The sequence below is a fragment of the Chanodichthys erythropterus genome, chromosome 15 (assembly GCF_024489055.1).
Source record: "Chanodichthys erythropterus isolate Z2021 chromosome 15, ASM2448905v1, whole genome shotgun sequence".
Classification (NCBI taxonomy): domain Eukaryota; kingdom Metazoa; phylum Chordata; class Actinopteri; order Cypriniformes; family Xenocyprididae; genus Chanodichthys; species Chanodichthys erythropterus.
In genome coordinates, this window is record NC_090235.1 from 7119005 (window position 1) to 7141816 (window position 22812).

General features: G+C 44.4%; 1 protein-coding gene across 4 annotated transcripts in view; it reads left to right on the plus strand.

Annotated features, from left to right (window-relative positions):
* The window catches only part of pvrl2l (PVR cell adhesion molecule related 2 like), a 193205-nt gene that overhangs the window by 88455 nt on the left and 81938 nt on the right, over positions 1–22812 (plus strand). The window contains exon 7 of one of the 4 annotated variants that reach the window (XM_067411285.1): positions 12189–15345. The exons of the other annotated variants lie outside the window; for them this stretch is intronic. Within the exon in view, the coding sequence (XP_067267386.1) occupies positions 12189–12736 (548 nt within the window). The 3' untranslated portion in view covers positions 12737–15345. Of the gene's footprint in view, positions 1–12188; positions 15346–22812 lie in introns of those variants that run through there. 4 annotated transcript variants of the gene reach the window in all.

Sequence of the window (22812 nt, forward strand, 5' to 3'; positions counted from 1 at the left end):
TAGCTAATCCTTGGCCAGTGGAGACCAGCTTAAACAAGTTAAAACCAGCACTAAAACTCCTTAGGCTGTTTTAAGCTAGGTTTTTACCTGACAGGGAGCACATAGGGGATAATTCACTTTGAATTGTTTACTATCTATTCGCATTTTTTAGTTTAACCAGCCACCAGTTGTGCTGGTATTGTACTGCGCCATGTGTATTTCAATTAAGTCATTAAATCAGGTGTAAACAGGGCCTAATACAAATGCAGACACGAATGCCACACCATGACAAAGCTCAGCGGACTGCAGGAGAGACTTGTGCTGACACAAAAGGAATTTAAAAACCCCCAACCCTTAAAACTGTACACGTGACTGAGGCTAGATTGCACTGGTTCCCAGTGGATTCACCAGCCTAGCTGGAGAGGAACTGCGTGCCTGTGTTTGTGTGTGTGTGTTTTTGCATAAAAAAAGTGAGAAAAGAACGGAAGGCGGGCTGTTTTTAAGATGAACATCCCCCAGACAGAATTTTCCTCAAGTTGAAATCACTCTCTTTTTCTATTCCCGTTTTCCTCCCGCCTTGAAAAGGGGGAGACCTTAGCTTGTGCCAGCTAACAGACTAATCATGCGGCTTGCCAAGAAGGAGTGTTTCCTCATTTCTTTCCCCTCCTCAGCCATTTTCAGACAGCTAATGCAGAAAACTGAAGTCTTTCATTGTAGACTCTTTTGGGGGAATTCAGAGGCCATTTAGCTGCTTAACTTCTTGGCTGAATCTTGGTGCCGTTTATTGGGATTGGTAATGGCTGCTTTTAAGAAAAAAAAAAAGTTTTGCTGAAAGACACAGGCGCACATTTGCATGCATGCATGCAAGCGCATGCACAGCTTAAAACGGCACACAAGGCACGTCCCTGCTGAAAAGACCATCGTGTTTTGAATGCATGAGTTCATCGCTCAGTAAGGCTTCATTTATTTACTATATCTTCACCAGAAAGATGCTTTTAGACCCATCCTGCCAGCTGATAAATAATAATCATATTTTGAGAATTTTGCTGCAGTGCAAAGAAAACAAATTGTAGCCAGTCACCTTAAACAAATTTAATACCAAACAAAAGATTTACAAGAGTGATAATCCTGCTATGGTTAGAGTTTGTCAATGTCTGCTTGACATCTAGACATCACAATGGATAATCAAAATTCATGAGTCAAGATATTAAATATTAATTCATCTTGACCTTCCTATTTTTCCGATCATTTCTTCACCCTTAGGGTAAATAAATAGCATGGCTATACTGGTCCATCATGTAGACCAGCACCAAACCTGCACTAAAAAGAATCTGCTTCTAGCCCAACCTGGTCTTTTTAACAAGGAAATTGAGTGCAATGATTTTCTGAATCGAAACATTAACTCATGCAGTGCTGATTGCAGACTGCATCACTTCACTGCATTCGTTGATGATCTTACCCATCAGAACCGGTTCTGTAATTACTATATTCAGATTAATGCTCAATTTAACTGTTTTTAATGGTTTACTCTTAAAGGTAAAGTGTGTCATTTATAATAAACTGTGTAAATAAGTGGCACTTTTTTTTTATGGAAATCAACCTACAAAAGTCTTATTATTAGCCAGCTAACTATATAAAGTTGCCTATTTATTCAACTTTATCTGCACACAGGTAGAATTGTGTGTATTACGACCTGCCCCGACCCAATGTGAGATCCACCAATCAGATCCATCAAGGCAGTTTGAGTTCTGGTTCAGAGCCAGAGTCTACTTTCAAATCAGTTCTTTGTCTTTCGACACCCAAATCACCAGCTCTGAACCAGGAAAAGTTAGAGTTAGGCTTAGCAATGTCCGCCATTGTTGATGGTGTGTGTGGCGCTGTCACGCTAGCGTTGCTGGGAAAGATGAGACGTATACAGTGACATAAGACCTAGCTCTGTGGTTGCTCCCTAACCGGTTCTTAGAAGGCTCGCCAGTTGAACCAACTCTGATCCGGCAATAGCACTAGTTCTGAACTAGCACCCAGTTCTTGCTGTTGGAAAAGGGTTATCAGAGAAGTTCCAGAATCTCAATAGTTTTTGTTTGTTTGTTCTTTGATTAGATAAAAGGAATGGGGACTATTTCATGTTTTTCTGTGGGTGCTCGGCTATAGATCAACACCTATGCTTCTAGTTGACTTTTGCTTACACATCTAAAAACACACTTCATCTTTAAATTATGACATTTGGACCCTCCTGTCATGAATATGTGGTTGTGTACTCGATTGGATTTGATGCATTCCCTCTCTCAGAGCTTTCATATCATATCAAACAGTTGTTTTGCCACTAGCGCTCTTACCTGTAGTGTCTTCAGCCTTACGGTGTGAAAACAATGTCTGAAACTCAGCATGTGAGATAAGGTGAGGGAAAGACCTCAGTCGACTGACACCTGGGTGAAGCTTATCACCCACGGCTTAGCGAGAGAAATTCGAGACAAAGAAAGAGGCACTGAGAGGGCGAGATGATATCACCCTGCTAACATTAAGTGAAATGTCAGAAAAGTGGGCTGCCAAGATTACCTGGCTCTTAGCCCACACCGTCCATCATTACGGCTCATTACAGATACTCTGAAACCTTAGAGCTCACCTTAGAAACATGAGGGCTCACCAGGTTGCCTTTTTCTTTGCTTTGATCAATTATAGAACAGAAATGAGGCTTTCTCTCGGTCTTGGTTTTGGTTACCTTTCTGACCCGGACTGATTCTAATGATTTAATGATTTATTGGGCTTTCCTTAAATAAGCAATGGAAATGATTCATGCATAACATTTTAAGTATTTATGAACATTGTTAGCCATTAGATGGTAACACTAAAAGATTTAATTATGTATTCTATTAATTGAGACGTTTTAAAAAATTCTTATTTCTTTTCAATCGACGAAAAATTGAGAATCAAAGCTGTTTTGCGAAGTTTCTGATGCATCACTTGTGCAATCTCTCCCAGAAGTGCAGCTCGGAGTGCTTTAAAGATGTATCAAGCGATGCATCTCTGCATATGAATCAATGGAGGCTTATTTAAAAGCAGCATTTTTACTGAGCCGCTCCTTCATTCTCTCTCAGCAATTTCGTACATTTGTGCGAGTTTAGAATCTGCCACGCCGCATATACCGATGCTTTAATGTTCAAAAACAGAATGCAAGTCGTGCCTAGCCAGATGGAGCTGGCTGCGTTTTTTTCATAAACATTTAGTTTTCAGATTCTCATTACTCCTCTCGATTTTCTTTGAGAAAGTAGTCTTCTTTTTTGAATGGATTATGAGGAGCAGCCTGTCTGAAATGGGACAATGGCACATTTTTCACAAATTTCTCATGGATGTTGACACTGATGTGATGGCGGATGCGATGAACTGTTGAAAAATCATTACAGGATCCCTTTTACAGCTTAGCTGTGGTTAGGCTGGCTTAGCTGAGTGATTTCTACTCCTTCCACAATCCTGTTATCTGTCATTATTCGTCATTACCTGAACCTTCTCTCTAATAAACTTGTGCTCTGCATGAAGGGCTGGCCAATAAATGGATCTTGATATGTTCCAACCTTTTGAAAATGTTCAATATATATCTCTATTCAAAAGGGTGTTCATATTTTTTTTCAATCAGAGGAGCTATCTTTTCAACCGTAGAGCCAATTGGATTCAAAACGTGTAATGCAAAAATTGAAATACAACTCAAGACTAGAATTAGTGAAAATTAGTTGTGGCAAAATGGCTCGATAGCGCCACATACAGAATTTCAATTAAGCGCCCTTCACACTAGATTTCACGCACAAGTGTGAAATAACTACTGTACAAATCTTTAAATTATGACATTTGGTCCCTCCAGTCGTGATTATGTGGTTGTGTACTCAATTGGATTTGATGCAATAACTACTGTACAAAAAAGTCCCTGGGTGCAAAATCTGAAAACCCAACAGGAAGTGAGATATTTTGAATTTTCTCTGCAAAATTTTGGCAGTTTTTGCCACTTCTAGATGTTGTACTTTTAATTAAATTCTCTTATAGATTTTATCAGATAAACATCATATTTGGTCAGTCTAATCTAAAGGCCTTTGCGACGTTAAATTGTGAAGACCTTGAGTTTTCGTTGAAGGGCACGTTTGTGGCGGCCTGACAAATTTTGATGTTTCGCCATGAAACGCCCCAAACTTCACATGTCTTGGCCTGAAGACATCTACATGGCAATATTCAGTTACAGCCATAGCACCACCTGTGGGCAACAGGAAATGGCATGTTTTACACTGTGATTAACTCCTCATTGAGATTTAACCAGAATCATATTTGGTCAGTCTAATCTTAAGGTGTGTCTGTGGTGACCTGACAAAGTTTGATGTTTCGCCATGAAACGGGAAGCTGTTGTATCTCAGGCATACAATGTCCAAAACTTCACGTTTGATAAAAGTCCTGGTCTCAAGACATCTACATGCCGATATTCAATTACTCATAGCGTCACCTGCTGCTAACAAGAAATGGCATGCCTTACACTGTAATTCACTCCCAGAAACACATTTAAATATGCCACGAAGTACCAAACATGCGAGAAACACTTTAAATCATGCAACACTTGGCTAAGTGCTAATGTACGATTAACGCCACAACACAGGAAGTTGTCGTAACTGCCTCAAACTTCACATTTTTGATAAAAGTCTTGGCCTGAAAATATCTTCATGGCAATATTCAGTTATAGTCAAAGCGCCACCTGCTGGCAGCAGGAAGTGTGGCACATCAAAATGACTTTGAGTGATTAAGTGAGTGATGATTTTAGTTTTGAGTTTGAGCATTTTCAGAGTTTTGATTTGAGTCATTAAAATATTTATTTTAAGTGTATGATGTATATAATTTATCACCCACCCTTTTTGCATGTAATGACATTTTTAGAAACCTCATGTTCACGACCCAAGACCTGGCAAGGTTGAAAGGTTTTTTCTTTTTATCCTGATGTTGTAATCCACTCAGCCATGCTTACACCCGGGTCTTTGACGTACAGTGCACATGGTGACTTTAGCAGGACAAAAGAAATCAAGATAGGCACCCTGGGATTATTGCCTGCCACGGATCGAAATTGAGAAATGTGCATGTCAGAAATACCATCCTCCTCCAGAGAAGCTCTACCGCTCTTTTAGCCGTCAACCCTGTGAGTGTGTGTGTGTGTTCTAGCACGGAAACCAGTGTCTCTGACAATAGGGTTATTAGGATCTGCTCAAAGCCCAATTATACATTTGAAATGTGTTGGATTTAGCACTTTCTAACAAGCGTTGCACAAGACCTAGTGATGCACGCACTCAATTATGCATCTCAGAACCAGGCCTTCAAGTAATCACCTTGTGTAGAACTCTTTGGTCAGTCAGCCCTTAGGACACTTCCCCGTATCACTTTTGGCAGCACCATTAGCGGTCACCACGTCACCTGTCAGTTAGCCCAGGCTTTAGGAGGACAGCAGGAGAGGTTGGTGTAAGCTGAACGTATGTGCCCTGAGCTCTCCAATAAATCAATACAGGACGTGTGAGACTCCGGAAAGGAGGGGCCACCGCAGGCCACTGCTGAGATTTGAGCCTATCCTTTACAGTCGAAGGAAATGCGATCTGTCTGTGTTTGTTCCATCCATCATCCCTTTCCTTTTGTACTGCCAAAAAACCTGTGTATTTTAGCAGAAATAAATTAGAATATAATGATCGCATTCACGCGGTGCATGTGCAGATCGCTTTGGGTACTCTGTTGTTGTTTGATTGATTGCTTCCATAGCGGTTGTAGTTCTACCTGGTGTAGTTGTTGTGTTATTTTATAAATGGGAACCATTTATAGTCGAGTGAAAATCGCCTTCCTTTGTGGTGTCTCGGTATAGAGCTCTGCTAGCAATCACTTTATAGAGTGCCAAGTGGTCTCTAACTACAACCTATAGCTTATAAAAAAACATGAATAATGAGAGAAATTACAACCCTGAATACTGTAATTATACTTAACATATTCTTGTGCCTCGGGAAAGGTGCCGTCTTGAGTTGAAACTAGCTCAATGAATGGAGAATTTGTGTATGCAAATAAGAACATTCGAATAGAGTGCGACAGTTGGGTGTTCTTTAAGTAAAAATTTTTTAATGAGGACCTTTAAAGACAGTTCCAGTGAGGTCCAAGGTTGTAAATTGATGGTATATGCTTTTGTTGAAAACCATCATTTTTTGTATTAGTGCAACCTATTTTTTAAAGAATCGCATTTAATGCATTTTCATCGCATTTTCATGGTGGAAAACCTACATTGCCCATGATGCTGTAAAGAAAATTCCACCAATCAAAGACTGAAAGCGAGCAAATCAAAAAGATCTCGGCAGAGAATGCCCACTTCCATGAAGCACCATGAATAATTGTATGTACTCAAGTCAGTCTCCCTGTTCTTCAAACTACTGAAATATTTGTATATATGAAGAGTTCAGATGCTAAAGCCGCTAAATTTCACATCAGTCAAAAATTAGATAATGATATTGAGCGAATGCTCTCTGCGCATAGAATATGTTCTTTCGCTTCAAATCCGCTAAATCCCAGCTTCAGCCCAGTCAGAAATACCGGTTCGTTGGAGGAAACCGCTAGACACCACTTTCTTTGTCAGCAAAAGCCTCTAAGTCTACAGAAGAACTAATCGGAAGATGCAAATCGAATCATATGATTTCAAGATGAATGACTGTGTGCGTATATTAGCTGGCTTTCAGTTTATTAAGTTTTATCATGGTTTGTCCATTGTTACAGTGGCAGGATTTCATGAGTAGCATGTAAACACAACAGTATTCCTTTTGCTACTCTAAAACGGACAGAAATGGTTTTACTATGTCTTGTTGTCCAAAAAGTTGGACTTAGAGGTTTTTTGCAAAAAATGACACATGGACTGAACTGGTTTTGCAACCAAAGACAGTCAAATTTTTTAAATAGCAATAAATTGACTAAAGTGACATTTCGATAACAGACTAATAACCTTTTAATTGCAATTTAAAGGTGCCATAGAATGCTTTTTCACAAGATGTAATATAAATCTAAGGTGTCCCCTGAATGTGTCTGTGAAGTTTCAGCTCAAAATACCCCATGGATTTTTTTTTCTTTTCTTTTTTTTAACTGCCTATTTTGGGGCATCATTAAATATGCGCAGATTCAGGTTGCTTCCCCTTTAAATGCTCGCGCTCCCCGCCCCCAAACTTGCGACTCTATAATACATTGCATAAACAAAGTTCACAGAGCTAATATAACCCTCAAAATGGATCTTTACAAAGTGTTCGTCATGCATGCTGCATGCATACATCGGATCATGTGAGTATAGTATTTATTTGGATGTTTACATTTGATTCTGAATGAGTTTGAGGCTGTGCTCCGTGGTTAATGGACTAAAGCTAACATTACACACTGTTGGAGAGATTTATAAGGAATGAAAATAACAACAGCTCTTGTCTCCGTGAAATACAGTAAGAAACTATAGTAACTTTAACCACATTTAACAGTACATTAGCAACATGCTAACGAAACATTTAGAAAGACAGTTTACAAATACCACTAAAAGTATCATGTTATCATGGATCATGTCAGTTATTATCGCTTACCTGCATAAAGTCTGATGATTCAGCTGTGCAGCTCCAGACATTTATACTGGCTTGTCTAATGCCTTGAACATGGGCTGGCATATGCAAATATTGGGGGCGTACATATTAATGATCAATAAATCAATAGTTCTCCATTGTTTTTATTTGATTGCAATGCATTGTGGGAATTATAGTTCTTTCCCCCAGTAAAGGCATTAAGTACACAGTCTTGTACCTTTTGTCTTTTTGTGCTATTTTCAAGTAATATTTTTTTGGTTCGAATGCGTTTGTAATGTAGTAATTCACTCTGTAACTGGTTGGTTTGGTACTTGTTGTAGAACCCTTTATTAAAGACTTAAAAAAAAAAAAATCCCTTTGGGAAAAATAAATGGAAAAAATACTTCTGAAACCAACACAGCAGAAAAATATGGGCAGGCACTTTTGCACTCTGTATGGGTGTTAATAAACTCCCTCAGAAGTTGTCATAATTTTTTTTTTTTAGCTGTCTAACATTATTAGCATTAGTACGTGTGCTACCAAGCAACAGATTCCAGCTGAATGTATGCAGTAAAATTGACTTTTTTTTTTTTTTAAATTGATTTTTTTCAATGTTCAATGTTTTGTAGCATGCCATTAACAGAGTGCGGCGGAATAATAATGCGCTGTAGTTATGGCACTTGAGAAGCGTAGCAGACAAGTTAAAGGTCACGAGGGCTGAAGAGGTGCTTTGTCCTCGAGCCCATCAACATTCTTAGACAATAATGACCTTTAACAGCTTCCACAACTCTCTATGGTTTGCTCTCAATGTGGGTTGTAGGAACTCAATGTTTTTTCAATAACACTTATAAAGAGTTGTGCTAGTAAATTTGGCTGCATAATATTTTATTAGCCCTTGAATAGATCAATAATGTGAGACTTCCCCCGCTGGCCATCGTTTGGATAACAATATCTTACATTTAACAAAAAAAAAACCCAAAAAACTTTAAGCCCTCACACTATGGCCTATTAAAGATGCAGGGTCATTAAAAATGAAAATGTCCCGAGTGTACTGCTCTTTTTTCTTTTTTTTTACCTTAGAACAACAGCGGTTAAGATGTAACAAGTAAGTAGTTCAGTCGTACTCAGAATCATGGTGAAGCATTGCCGTATCTCTCCGCAACCCTTTTTTCTCAGAGCTAGATGTCGACCGTGGGGTTCACGGATACTGTCTGCCAGGCCGTTGAATAATGGATCCTGAGCTGTGGCATCTGGCAGAGATAGCGTCAGGAGAGTGAGGTTAAGAGAGATTGGGGATGTTAGCCGGTTGTGTATGTGTGTGTCTTAGTCCCACATACAAGCCTGTTTTCAGTAGCAGCGGAGCTTGAAGAGACTTTAATGGCAGTGGACTGAGAGGCATGGCGAAATGGAACAGGCTTTTCTAAGAAAGAGCTCTTTCAGCACCTCTCTTTCTCCTGGGATAAAACAAACCAGCAGAGGAACGAACGAAAAGAAAAAAAGTGTGTGGGAGAGGGAGCGACTGTATGCTTGTTATATTGCAGGAATATTAAATCGTATCCAAATTGTGTGGGAAGAAATTTAATGTATGTGTTCATGTTCGCACATATATTTTCATCAGTAGTCTACTGTTAAGTCTTTCATGAAACGCTTCTCGGTAGTTCTAGAGACCGTAGTGCGAAAGCGAACATGAGACTGCATGATTTTTTGGAAAAAGCCTCTTGACTTGTTTCTAGTAGACTGAATCTATAATGACTCAAATTGTCATGGTAACAGGGGAAATTGCAGGAGGTGGAATTGGTGATTGCTTGACCGAGAGCAAGGCATAAGTTTAAGGGACTTTACATGCTATTTAGCCTTTGAATTATGCAACCTAGAAAGCTTGAGTTTATTTCAGTAGTGCTGTTTGCTAAGGCTAGGGTCACTGGGACTCTGACCCTCATAATTATATTCTGACCAACGGCACAATTGCAAATTGCTTTTATACAATAAACAGTAAGTTAATATCGAGTAACTTACATTTCATATCGTTGCTCCGTTTGTTAGAAACAAATCCATAGCAGAATAACTGTTGCGATTCTCCTGGCAAAACAGTAGTGGTGTTTTGTGCCTGGATGAATTAGCATTTTTAGTTCAAGCATGTAGCTCTGAAACCCTATTGTAATTCTCCCCTAGCATTCTCCCATAAAAGTGATTGGGCAGACCAAACCGTAAGTCATAGAGACTTGAAATTTTGAGGGAATTTTGGATTTTTTGAAAAACCTGCTTTTGCAAGTTAGTCCTAGGTTTTTGGTCCGATCGGAACCAAACCAGTGCAGCAAGATTCTTTAGAGTCTGATTGTCAATAATTATCAAAAAAAAGTTGAAATTTCGATTCACGCCAAAACTTTCGAAGTGGGTGAATCCACTGTTACTAAATTGGCTATATTGGCTATTTTCACCAAACTCAGCACACATGTGTAAGAGCTCATTCTGTGGTCGGATGAAAAAGGACACGGCGACTGGCCACTTGGTGGCGCTATAATATGAAAAAAAGTAAAAATGGCTATAACTACACAGCCTGAAGACTGATTGGCTTGAAAATTGGCATGCAGCGTCTTTGTCCAAGGTGTCAAGACTATCTTTGAGGACATTTGCATATCTTGAAAAATGCGGCCAATGAAGTTTGAGCAGCTATCAGACAAGGTTAACGGAGGCCGATTGGAACTTATTGGACTCACGGCCCTAAAGGCCTGTGAGAAATTCAAAAGAAATCGGCCACCAGGAGGCGTCTTCACGTTTTTCACGTGCGTAAATGATTGTATATCGTCCAATTTTCCGCACATGCCCATAACATTCATACCACATGGTAGAACTCTTCATTCTGAGGACCACCGCTGTTCATTGAATCATTCGTTAAATATTGTAGATTATTTCAAAAACCAACTTTGGTGAACTAATCCTAGGTTTTTAGCTCAACCTTGATAAAACCACTGTGGCACAATTCTCAGGACTCTCTTGGTCAATAATTATCAAAAAAATGTTGAGCTTTGGCCTTTGGATAGCTATAGCAGGGTCATTTAGACTACCCAAAAAGTCTATCGTTCCTAAACGAAAACTCAGAACTTCACATCATTAGGTGAGCACATGCGGCACATGATTCTAAAGAAGCATTTTTGTGTAGATCAGACCATAGTTGGGGCTATAACTGTTAAAAAGCTTTAAAAACTAAATATTTCCTATGGTAAATTGCCTGTATTGGCTGTAAATGCTCTTTTCCATCGATGATCTAAGTGGTTACATGCTTGCTAAATAAAACATATCTTTGTACACAAGTGCCTTAAAGTGCTTAATCCACATTAATTTCTGCTTGCAGCTATATTTATTATTATTATTATTATTTAAACAATCATATACATTGCAACAAATATGACTTGATCAATAAATAAATTTTGAGGTTTTTGAAATGATTAATAAAAGAAACTCAAAAAACTCTTGCACTGGTAGAGCTACTCTGTGGTCATGATGATATAATTTCTCAAATTGTGCGTCTTGCTGAGGAAAGTGTGCTCTTGTAATTCAAAGCTATTTAAGAGACCACTTAGCAATACTTTGACACCTACAACACTTTAGCAGTGTAGCAAAGAGCTTTACACTGACAAGCATCACTCAGAAAAATGTAAGAATCTAGCTGTTTTTTTAAATCAGTGAACTGGGTATATTTTTAATCCATTTTAGCTTCTTGCAAAACCTCAAACTCATGCACTTTTTCCTAATTCCATTGCTTTACATATTTATAAGGTTAGCTGTATGACCAGAGTTTTTAATATATTGACCGGTGTAATACAGTAATGTAACCAAAATCAATGCAGAGGACTTGCAAAGCATTATTACTGTTGTAAGTTGCACAGACAGGCTCAGTCAGAAAAGTTTTGATTAAATCAGACTGTAAATATAATTACTCTTGACTTTAACAATATATATATATATATATATATATATATATATATATATATATATATATATATATACACACACACACACACACACACACACACACACACACACACACACACACAGAGTATATACAGTATATAATGAATATAGACATCACTTCCTGTGCACACTTCCTCAGCAGCACATTCCATGCAGGCCCTGTGGGTTGCAGCATTGAATGGGGCTAATCCTTCCTGAAGCAGGTGTTCCTTTAATGTTTGTGACTTGGACATGTTCCCAGGAATTTGGTGGGAATGCACAATCTGACCAATTAGCTGATGTTAGCTGGAAGGCTGCATTCCCAGCATAATTTACGATTTTTCCTCTTTGCATGACCATACTGTGACATAATCTTTACATCCTTTCTCCATCTGTGTGTTTCTCTTTCATACTCTCTATATGTGTAGTGTAATTTCACCTGGTCAGCTCCCGAGCGTAGAAGAAACGGATGTTTGTGTTGTTTTCTTGAACCGAGAACCGAGAGCGGATCCGGCAAACTTGGCTCACACCATAGGACTTGTAGCTGGGAACTGGGGGCAGCCAAAAACCATTTCACAATCTAAACTGAACCAAATCGCACACCACCACCATGTATGGTGAAGAATAGCTACCACCACCAAGCAGCAACTTCCTCATTTGTGCCCCTCCCCTCCTCTGCAGAGTCGACTGAAGACCCCTCCAGTGCAGGCGTGGTGGCCGGAGCCATCCTGGGCAGCTTCTTGGCCCTCGTTTTGGTCGGCGCGTTGGTCACCGTGTTAGTGATGCGAAGTCGTCGCCAGCAGCACGGATATTCGGGTGACGGAGAGCAGAGCGCTTACGGCAACAAGACCCGTCTTTTTGGAGGCAAGAAGGCCAGCAAGAATGGCACAGGGGCCAACAACAACGGCCCAATCTACACGTACCGCGAAAGCGACCCGGGAGCACTGACAGAGAAATGCAACGAGTTCCCGCACATGACCGCCAGCACGCCAACCGCCCATGACATCCTGCTGAGCGGCGAGCTGAATGAAGCGGAGCGCAGGAAGTTCGATGCCCTGAACGACAGCTTGGAGGAAGAAGAAGAGGAAGAAAGGTACGACCGTTTCAGCGGACTGCCGCCCAGCTACCAAATCCACCGGCACGAAGACGAGTGCGCACCTTACCTGGATGATGACATGGAGTCTCAACGAGACGGGTCAATCATCTCCCGGACTGCCATCTATGTCTAGAGGAAGCAGATAATACACCTGACTGATATTTACTTGACCTTTTAAAACAAAGACGGAAACGTGCCATCTGAGCTGATTGGTTAGTCACATCTGTGGATGAAAACATTCATTATCAAGCAGAAAACACAAATTAATTTTGCTGGCCTCACGATGCACACTTTTAATGCAAAATTAGAGATATCATAAGTCATTTGATTGTCGTGTAACTGTAACCTGTTGTTAACGCCCATCTAGTCAGAGGTTTATTCACTCCCATGAGCACAATACTCAAGATGGCCCATTGAAGTGAATAGAAAGCCGTGTGATTGCCCATACAGGGCTGTCAATGCTACGTTGCATGAGTGGCTCAGCAAGCTGTGACCCAGAAGCTAAGGCCGCTTTCGCCAGGTTCTTTTATCAAATGCTGGGAATGTCGTCTTCAAGAACAGCTGGATGCTTTGTTAGCTAAACAAAAAACAGACAACGCAACGTTCGCTCCAGCATCTGGGTCATTCATCTGTGCCACCGATCATCTCCAGCTGTGAACGCTTTTAACTTTCCCCCACAATTTTTTAGTTCTCGTTCATTAATCGGATGTCTTGTTACGCTATAGGAATTTTCTGAATCACTCGAGGAGTTCTAGGCAGAGGCGTAATAGTGTTTCAGTTATTTCCTCTTCGTACTCTCCTGTCAGCCTCTGCAGTTTGTTCCGGGCCATGTTTAATTCAGAGAGTGTTGTGCATTAGCCGTGTGCGTTTTGGGCTGATGCATGTTTTTCCCCTTCCTGATTAATCCAGTTACATCAAAACCATAGAATTCTACATCTAAAAACTGCAGACAGGAGCACACGGGACGCCCACAGCACGACTTCTGCCTCTCGCATTAGCACGAATCCTTCCAGGAGGAAATAGGCTTGGACCCTATTGTGTTGTCTGTTAACTTCACTACAACAGATTGAGTAGATTAATGCACATTGTGGCTCTGCGGGAAAGGCGGGGCCTTGAGAGAAACGCAACTGACGTGCCTTTGAGTGTGGGATTATTTGGACAGCGGAGCACGGATGGACCCCAGCAGGGACCGTTAAGCCAGGCGGCATATGTTGCCTGGTTCAGCGGAGTCCACGGTCTTGAAAAGCTGCCAGCTGTGAAAAAAGGTCAAGGGACAAGGCGCTCTCACCGTATGTTCGGCAGCGAGATTAGGCCACTCACTTTACTGCATCCCTCTAGAGCCGGTCAGCGGTTTGTTTTGATGCCTCCCGCATAAGCCGACGTTTTTAATATGACAAAAGAAGACATTTCAGACATTTTGTCAACTATGTGTGTGTAACCGTGACAATGTGTGTCCAGACGTGGATTCATTTGTCTCCGGGTGTCGGCGAATGCGTGTTTTGCATAATATCATGCAGCTTGTATGGATGCTTTGGCAGTGCTTTGAATTACTTGAGCCGTGACTCATTCATCCTTGGTTTCACAGCATCGAGCCTTCGGTGGAGGGAGGTTAGAGCGATAATGATAAAGGAGTAACACACTCACCAATGCGACGCTACCCAGAAAGAACTCTGAATCCAGCAAAGCAGATATAGCATGAGTAATTTGGAGATTATACTATCTGGACCCAGTGACTGTAAAGACAGTAGTTACTCTAGCCTACAGTGTTCACCCACGCTGCAGACTTGCAAGGCTGTTAATTTCCCCCCCCCCCCCTCCCTAAAGCTATTCAAGTTGCATCACTGCACTGAAAAATAAGGATGGGAAAGCTACTTTTCTGAGAGCTGCTTAGGCCTTGACATTTTTCTGATGGAGAAAAAGATGCAGAGAGATCAAATGGGGAGCTTTATGCGTCAATCAATAGTGTTGTTTTAAATAGTAAAGGTATTAAAGGTACCTGTTTAGTTATGAAATTGGCTTCAGTGTCTGTCAGATTCATGCATTCAGAGAGGCTTGTGATGTCTTGTGAGTTACTGTACTGATATGACTGTTGTGAACATTTGACTTTAAAATGCTATTCTGGATTTGAGAACACTAAAAGAGCAATGTTGCCAAATCAAGTTTCACAACTCTTAGTATTTGTGTATTAATAGAATCTTCTGAATGTTACTATAGCACATTAGTATTAAGGGTTAGATGTGATACCATGTTCTCATTTGCTCAGTCCCAAGGTGACGTAATGATTAGTTATTGAAATAATTGGGTGAATCTCATAAAATCTGTCAAGAATATGTCTGGGTCACATTTTACCACACAATCTAAAGAAAGAATGAATTAGTGTTGTCAAAAGTACCGACTTTGGTAGTAAATCTGTACTGAAATTTTAAAAATGTGAAAAAAACTTGTGCGCTTTCAAACGCTCCTGTGCGTTGATCATTGTAGCCAATCATACTGTATATGTTGAGTGCGTGAACACAACGGCCAATCAGAGGTGTTTATGAATCCGCTCAACATTGCTCAAAGCCTCACTTGGTATCGAAGTCGGTACTTTTGACAACACTAGAATGAATGAACTTTACACTTTACTTTAATATATATATAAGCAAATACTTAATAATCTATGAATTGATCATTATTACAGTGATTATTATGTTTCTAGCATGTTATATGTTTGGCAGCAGTTCTTTTAACCCTTAAAGATGGAGTGTGCACTGTAATAATGATCTATTCATAAAAAAAAAAAAAAAAAATATATATATATATATATATATATATATATATATATATATATATATATATATATATATATATATATATATGTGTATATATATATGTGTATATATGTATATATATATATATATATATATGTATATGTATATGTATATATGTATATATGTATATGTATATATATATATATATATATATATATATATATATATATATATGTATATGTATGTGTATATAAATATATGTATATAAATAAATATATATATATATATATATATATATATATATATATATATATATATATATATATATATATATATATATATATATATATATATAATATCAAATATTGAGATACATTACAGTAATGACACTTTAGTGAAGCATAAGTTTGAATGAAATATAGACCGATTTTACTTTGTTGGAGTGAAATATGACATGGACTCCGTCTGGTTATCTAGTAATGTTTGGAGATGAAAGATACCTTCTAGCCACATGTTCTCAATATTCTGAAACAAAAAAGTATGTTCCCTTTCGATACTTCACTCGTACTGCGTATGGGGAAAGGTCTCCCTTTTTCCCCGCTGCTGAAGCCTTTTTCAATAACGCAGTGTAACTGCACCGTCATTGGTTCACTCATAGACAAGTTGTTGAACCAATGGCGGCGCGGCATAGCTGCGCGGCCTATGGCGACAAAGCGCGCGAATATTCCCGCCGAAATGGGCGGGGTATAGGGCTATATAAGCAGGCGTTTCGCCATAGGATTTCAGTGTTTTCTCCTTCAGCGACGACATCTACTTCTCTTCGCTGATCTCCGCCTGAAGCCGAAGAAGCTCGCCGCCTTCTGCTCTCGCCGCCGTCTGAAGAGGCTCCCGCAGCGGACTCGCCTGGACTCGCCGGTGGAAGAAAGCGCCGGCGCCCTCGCGGACTGCAGCTTCTAGCGCCGTCGCCGAGCCGCCGCCTCCCGCTTCCCGCTTCCGGCCGCTTCCTGTGCGTCCCCTGCCGCCATCCGGCGCGCCGCCTGAGAGCTTCATCCGCGGCTTAAACGCCGCTCTAAAAGAGCGATTTCCAGCGGTTTTCACCGCTTTAAGAGCTTCCGCGGCCCTCGCCGCTCTAAAAGAGCCACCCAATTGCCGTTTTCACGGCAGCGGCGTCTCACGATGCCCCGCCACTCATGTGGTACTTGCCGGGCCCCCCTGCACGACGACGATGGACACAGCGAGTGTGTCGCTTGCCTGGGCAAGCCCCACGCAGACGGCGCGCTCGCTGGAGACTCATGCCCGCACTGCGAGTGTATGAGTCTCGCTTCCCTGCGCTCGCGGGTCGCCTTCTTCACTGAGGGCGATCTCGCCGCTCGCGCCCTCCCCCGTCTCCTTCCTCCCGCGGTCCGGCGAGGAAAGACAGCGGGGTAGAGCGACTCAGCGCCAGGAGTTGAGCGAGCTCACGCCGGCCCAGCCCCCGCGTGCCTCGCCCTCTCCTCCCAGGGAACTCTCTCCAGTTCTGTTCTCTCGCCCTGAGCAGCGTCCCTCCGCAGAAGCGAGTGACCTCGTCTCATTCGGGGGAACAGACGACGAACAAGACGACTCCATGTCTCTTGCGGCTTCCGAAGCGGAAGGATGGGCTGGCGAGCCGGAAGACCCCGCTCCACCGCCTCCCTTGGAACCCATCGAGCATGGCCAGGGCATGGATGCCGAGCTCTTCCGCATCCTGTCTAGAGCCGTTGAAGAGCTGGACCTCGAGTGGGCCCCTCCAGAGGAGCCGTCTCCGCAGCCGCCTGGACGAATGGTTTCTGCCAGGCCGCCGCCAAGCACCTCGCCAGCGTTCAGCGCCCTTCTTTCCTGAGGTCCACGAAGAGCTGACGAAGTCGTGGCGCGCTCCTTACTCTGCCCGCCTCCACACTACGCACCGCTCCGCCCTCACCGCCGTCGACGGCGCCGAGGAGAAGGGATACGAGCGCTTGCCACCCCTAGATGAAGCGGTGGCTGCTCACCTCTGTCCTCCCGCGGCTGTGGGTTGGAAGACGAAGAGGGCCCTTCCTTCCAAGCCCTGTCGGACCACCTCTACTCTGGCTGGACGGGCTTACACCTCGGCGGGCCAAGCTGCCTCTGCGCTCCACACCATGGCCATATTTCAAGCATTCCAGGCCAAACTCCTCCGCTCTCTGGATGAGTCTGGAATCGACGCGCCAGCCTTCAAAGATCTCCGCAGCGCCACGGATCTTGCCCTGCGAGCTACGAAGGCTACGGCCCAGGCCATCGGTCGTTCCATGGCCAGCCTGGTCGTGTTGGAGCGCCACCTGTGGCTCAACCTAACGGAGATCAAAGACCTAGACAAGACGGCCTTCTTAGACGCCCCGGTCTCGCCTTCTGGTCTCTTCGGGCCTGCAGTGGATGGCTTCACTGAGCGCTTTACTGCCGCGCAGAAATCGTCTCAGGCTATGAGGCATTTCTTGCCTAAGCGCTCCAGCTCCGCTTCTGCGTCTAGCCGCCCCAGGACTGCGCCGGCTCAGCAGAACAAACCAGCCCCACCTGCAACACAGGCAGCGCCGCCCAGGAGCATCGCCAGCGCCGCGCCCTGCGAAGCGCCCTCCCTTCCCGAGGCGCCAGGGACCCCGGCCCAGGATTGTGCTGGACCCGGTGCCTCCGAAGTCGTCCCTGATTCGTCGGACAGGAAGAGGATGGGGGACCGTCCCGTTACGACCGGACCACCCCAAAAGCTCCCACGGGTAATTTCCCCTCCGCCTCGTTTATTTCCGGGCGTGGGAAACATACTCCAAGTGACAGCTGGGCCCACACCTGTTGCGCCCACTCCAAACGCCGTTTTCACGGCGGACAAATTTTTACCTCATCACAAAAAGAGCAAATTTCCTCTTCCACCCCTCGCGGTGTACGACCCTCTCAACGGCGGTCTGTCACCCAACATTATTCAACCCCTAGCCACTCGGGCCGAGGCCTGGCAGGCCATCCCCGATGTGTCAGAATGGGTCATGGGGATCGTAAACCAGGGCTACTCGCTCCAGTTTGCACGACGGCCCCCCGCTTCGCCGGGGTGCTTCAAACATCGGTCAATCCGGACGACGCTCATGTCCTCCGGGCCGAAGTCATGTCGTTGCTGGAAAAAGGAGCTGTGGAAATGGTTCCTCCGTCAGAGAGCGAGACAGGCTTTTACAGCCGCTACTTTCTGGTCCCCAAAAAGGATGGCGGTCTCAGACCCATCCTAGACCTCAGGCTTTTGAATCACTCCCTCATGAGACGGAAGTTCAAAATGCTGACGCTGAAGCAGATCCTCGCGCACATTTGCCCCGAGGACTGGTTCTGCTCGCTGGACCTGAAGGATGCGTATTTTCACATCCAGATAGCCCCCGTCACAGACGATTCTTGAGATTCGCATACGAAGGGGTGGCATACCAATATACGGTCCTGCCCTTCGGGCTGTCTCTGGCTCCCCGCACTTTCACCAAGTGCATGGACGCGGCGCTTTCCCCTCTGAGACAGATGGGAATCCGGGTTCTGAATTACCTCGACGACTGGCTCATCTTAGCCCGTTCGCGAGACGAGCTGGAACGCCACAGATCCGTGCTCCTCAGCCATCTACAATGCCTGGGTCTCAGGGTCAACTTAGCCAAGAGCTCGCTATGCCCCACTCAACGAATTTCGTTTCTGGGAGCAGTTTTCGACTCGGTCCGTATGACGGCAGTAGTCTCGCCAGAGCGCGCCCTGGCAATTCAGCAGCTCACGGCATCTGTCACGAACAAAGCCTATCTCCCTCTGAAGTTTTTCCAGAGGCTGCTAGGGCTGATGGCTTCCGCCTCCCCGGTGCTGCAGCTAGGCCTTCTTCGGATGCGGCCTCTTCAGTACTGGTTGAAGTTCCGGGTTCCTCCCAGCGCATGGCGGCACGGCCGCCTATGTCTCAAGGTCAATCGGGCCTGTCTTCTAGCCCTGAAACCTTGGATGGATCCAGTATGGTTCCAACGCGGAGTCCCCTTACAGGCGGTCTCACGGAGGACGGTGCTCTCAACAGACGCCTCCAACTTGGGCTGGGGCGCTGTGTGCGAGGGCAGACCGGCCTTCGGCTCGTGGAGCCACGAGGAAAGCCATCTACACATCAACTGTCTAGAGATGCTAGCAGTGATGAAAGCCCTTCAGTTCTTTCAGGCTTACTTGACGGGACGTCATGTTCTAGTTCGGTCAGACAGTATGACGGTGGTGTCATACCTGAACCACCAAGGCGGTCTTTCGTCCAGCCGCTTATGCGCTCTGGCGAAACGACTGCTGGAATGGGCTCTTCCGAGGCTTCAGTCGCTCAGAGCGACTCATGTTCCTGGCAGGAACAATCTGGGTGCGGACATGTTGTCACGGAGCAACATCCCCTCCGACGAGTGGATGCTCCACCCCAAGTGGTCCTCACGATCTGGGAGTTCTTCGGGAAGGCAGAGGTAGACCTCTTCGCCTCAGAAGACAACTCTCATTGCCCAACATTTTTCTCGAAGGAAGTAGATGCTCTGGCCCACACATGGCCCAGCACGCTCCTTTATGCTTTCCCTCCGATCGCACTGATCCCCCAGGTCATCAGGCGTATCAGAGAAGACCAGCACAGAGTCCTTCTGGTGGCCCCGCTCTGGAGGAACCAGGTTTGGTCCTCAGAGCTATTCAGGCTCTCTCTAAGAGCCCCGTGGCCGATTCCCCTGAGACGGGACCTCCTCTCTCAGGCAAACAGAACAATCTGGCACCCACAGCCGCAGCTCTGGGCTCTGCACCTCTGGTCCCTCGATGGGAGCCGACTAGCCTCCCCGAGGACGTCCTAAATACCATTTCTCAGGCTAGAGCCCCATCTACGAGGCGCTCTACGACCAGAAGTGGTCAGTCTTTGTTGATTGGTGTTCAACACGCAACATAGACCCTGTGGAGAGTGACGTATCTTCCATACTGTCTTTCCTCCAAGAACGCTTGGAAATGGGGCGCTCCCCTTCCACGCTTAAGGTTTACGTAGCAGCCATTGCAGCGTTCCACGCTCCTATTGCTGGCCAATCGGTGGGACGAAACGGGCTCGTGATCCGTTTTTTGAGAGGTGCTAGGCGTTTGAATCCTCCTCGCCCTCTCACTATTCCCTCCTGGGACCTCTCGTTGGTCCTCAGGGCCTTGAAAGGAGCCCCATTTGAACCAATGGGTTCAGCCGACCTCAGGCCCCTAACACTAAAACCGCTCTGCTACTAGCACTAGCATCGGTAAAGCGTGCTGGCGATTTGCAGGCCCTCTCTGTGAACCCTGCATGCCTCGAATTCGGGCCTGGTGACTCTAAGGTCGTTCTGAAACCTAGGCATGGCTACGTCCCTAAAGTGCTCTCAACTCCGTTTAGAGCTCAGGTCATCTCGCTCTCTGCTCTTCCTCCCTCGGCGGACGAACCAGAGCTGCAGCTACTCTGCCCAGTCAGGGCATTGAGGACCTACATAGACCGATCACAGTCTTTCAGACTGTCGGATCAGCTCTTTGTTTGTTTTGGCGGCCGCACCAAAGGGTCTCCGGTCTCGAAACAACGCATTTCCCGTTGGATAGTGGATGCTATTAACCTGTGCTACTCCTCACTGGGCACTAATTGCCCCATAGGAGTCAGGGCCCACTCCACTAGAGGAATGGCTTCCTCGTGGGCTTGGTCCAACGGAGTTTCCATCCAAGACATCTGTGAGGCGGCCGGCTGGTCTTCGCCGTCCACCTTTGTCAGGTTCTATCACCTCGATGTCCCGACCTTACAAGCTCGGGTCCTGTCGGTGTGATTAGCGGCTTCCAACAGGTCCCGCTTCACGCCACCATAGGAAGTATCTTCCTTCAGTGTAACCATGGGTTCGGTTAGGCTTTGCCTCCGCTTGTCCTTTTTGCCCCCCTCTGGGTGGCCAAATGCAAGCTATATCGTTCCCAGCCGTGGCACGGCGTGGTTGAATTCGTTCCCCATACGCAGTACGAGTGAAGTATCGAAAGGGAACGTACTCGGTTACTAACGAACCTCGGTTCCCTGAGATACGGAACGAGTACTGCGTCACTTGCCGTGCCACGAGGCTGCGGCTCAGGGTCGTCGCTTCAGTCGATTGACACTGAAATCCTATGGCGAAACGCCTGCTTATATAGCCCTATACCCCGCCCATTTCGGCGGGAATATTCGCGCGCTTTGTCGCCATAGGCCGCGCAGCTATGCCGCGCCGCCATTGGTTCAACAACTTGTCTATGAGTGAACCAATGACGGTGCAGTTACACTGCGTTATTGAAAAAGGCTTCAGCAGCGGGGAAAAAGGGAGACCTTTCCCCATACGCAGTACTCGTTCCGTATCTCAGGGAACCGAGGTTACGTTAGTAACCGAGTACGTTTTGATAAGTTAATGTAAGTGCCTTCTGGGATGTGTTTTTAGGTTTGGAGGCTTGCCACAATTCATGCGATGTTGAAATCCCCATGTATTGTAAATTAATGCCAGACTTAAAGACTGCAATCAATCAACAATATTAAGGAAAGAAGAAAAACAAGACTGCCTGAGCAACGGCAAATTGCCCCCACGTGATGATCCTTAATTGCTCCACATTATGGTGCAAGTCATTATTAACTCATCAGCTGTGGATGTCATTCCGAGCTGATTGAAACTTGTTATTCATTCACTCTGAATGTTGTGTTGTGTTGTCAGGTTGTGACACTATGTGTATGAAGAACACTTGGACTGAACGCTTTAGCCTGGCGTAAAACTTCCTGTTTCTTTTGTGTAAAAACTGCAACTGTCCACAGTTTCATATCACATCACGTAACTGCTGTACTACAACAAATCTTTGTCAATACTTGTGAGAACGATCTATACTCTCTTCTTTTGTTTAGTTTGTTATATACTATGGATGGAAAACCAGTGTTATCCTGTGAGGTTTCGATGGTGTGTATTATGACGTGACGTGTCCTGTGTGTGAGATATATATACGCTGTATATGTATGTATTTATCATCAAGATATCCAGTGAGAGAAAAGTGTTATTTATCGGTACTGTAAATAACAGATGTAGTGGTCAGTTATGGCCAACACCAAATATAAGAGCAGAAGTAGTTTAATAGCCCAGAGTAGACAAGAATAACCTCAGCTGCCTTGAGTCTGGTGATTTTGACAGGCGGGAATACTGCGCGTTCAGCAGATGTAGCCTCCCCGACGCACACTAGTTCGTAACTGGCTCGAAAGTACAGTACAGATTGACGTTCGCGCACAAACTTTTGCACTGACAACTTTTTGCTCTCTCAACCCTCAACTCTCTCACCTCTCAACATGACAAGACGTCAACACTAGATAAACGCATACACTCACTCGACTGTAGCGGGTGGATCTCATGCACATGTTCTGGTCATGTGACACCCGTGACTCAGAGGAAAGATGGAACAAATTGCATTTTATTTAAAGATAATTGTAGATTGACCTTTTTTTTTTTTT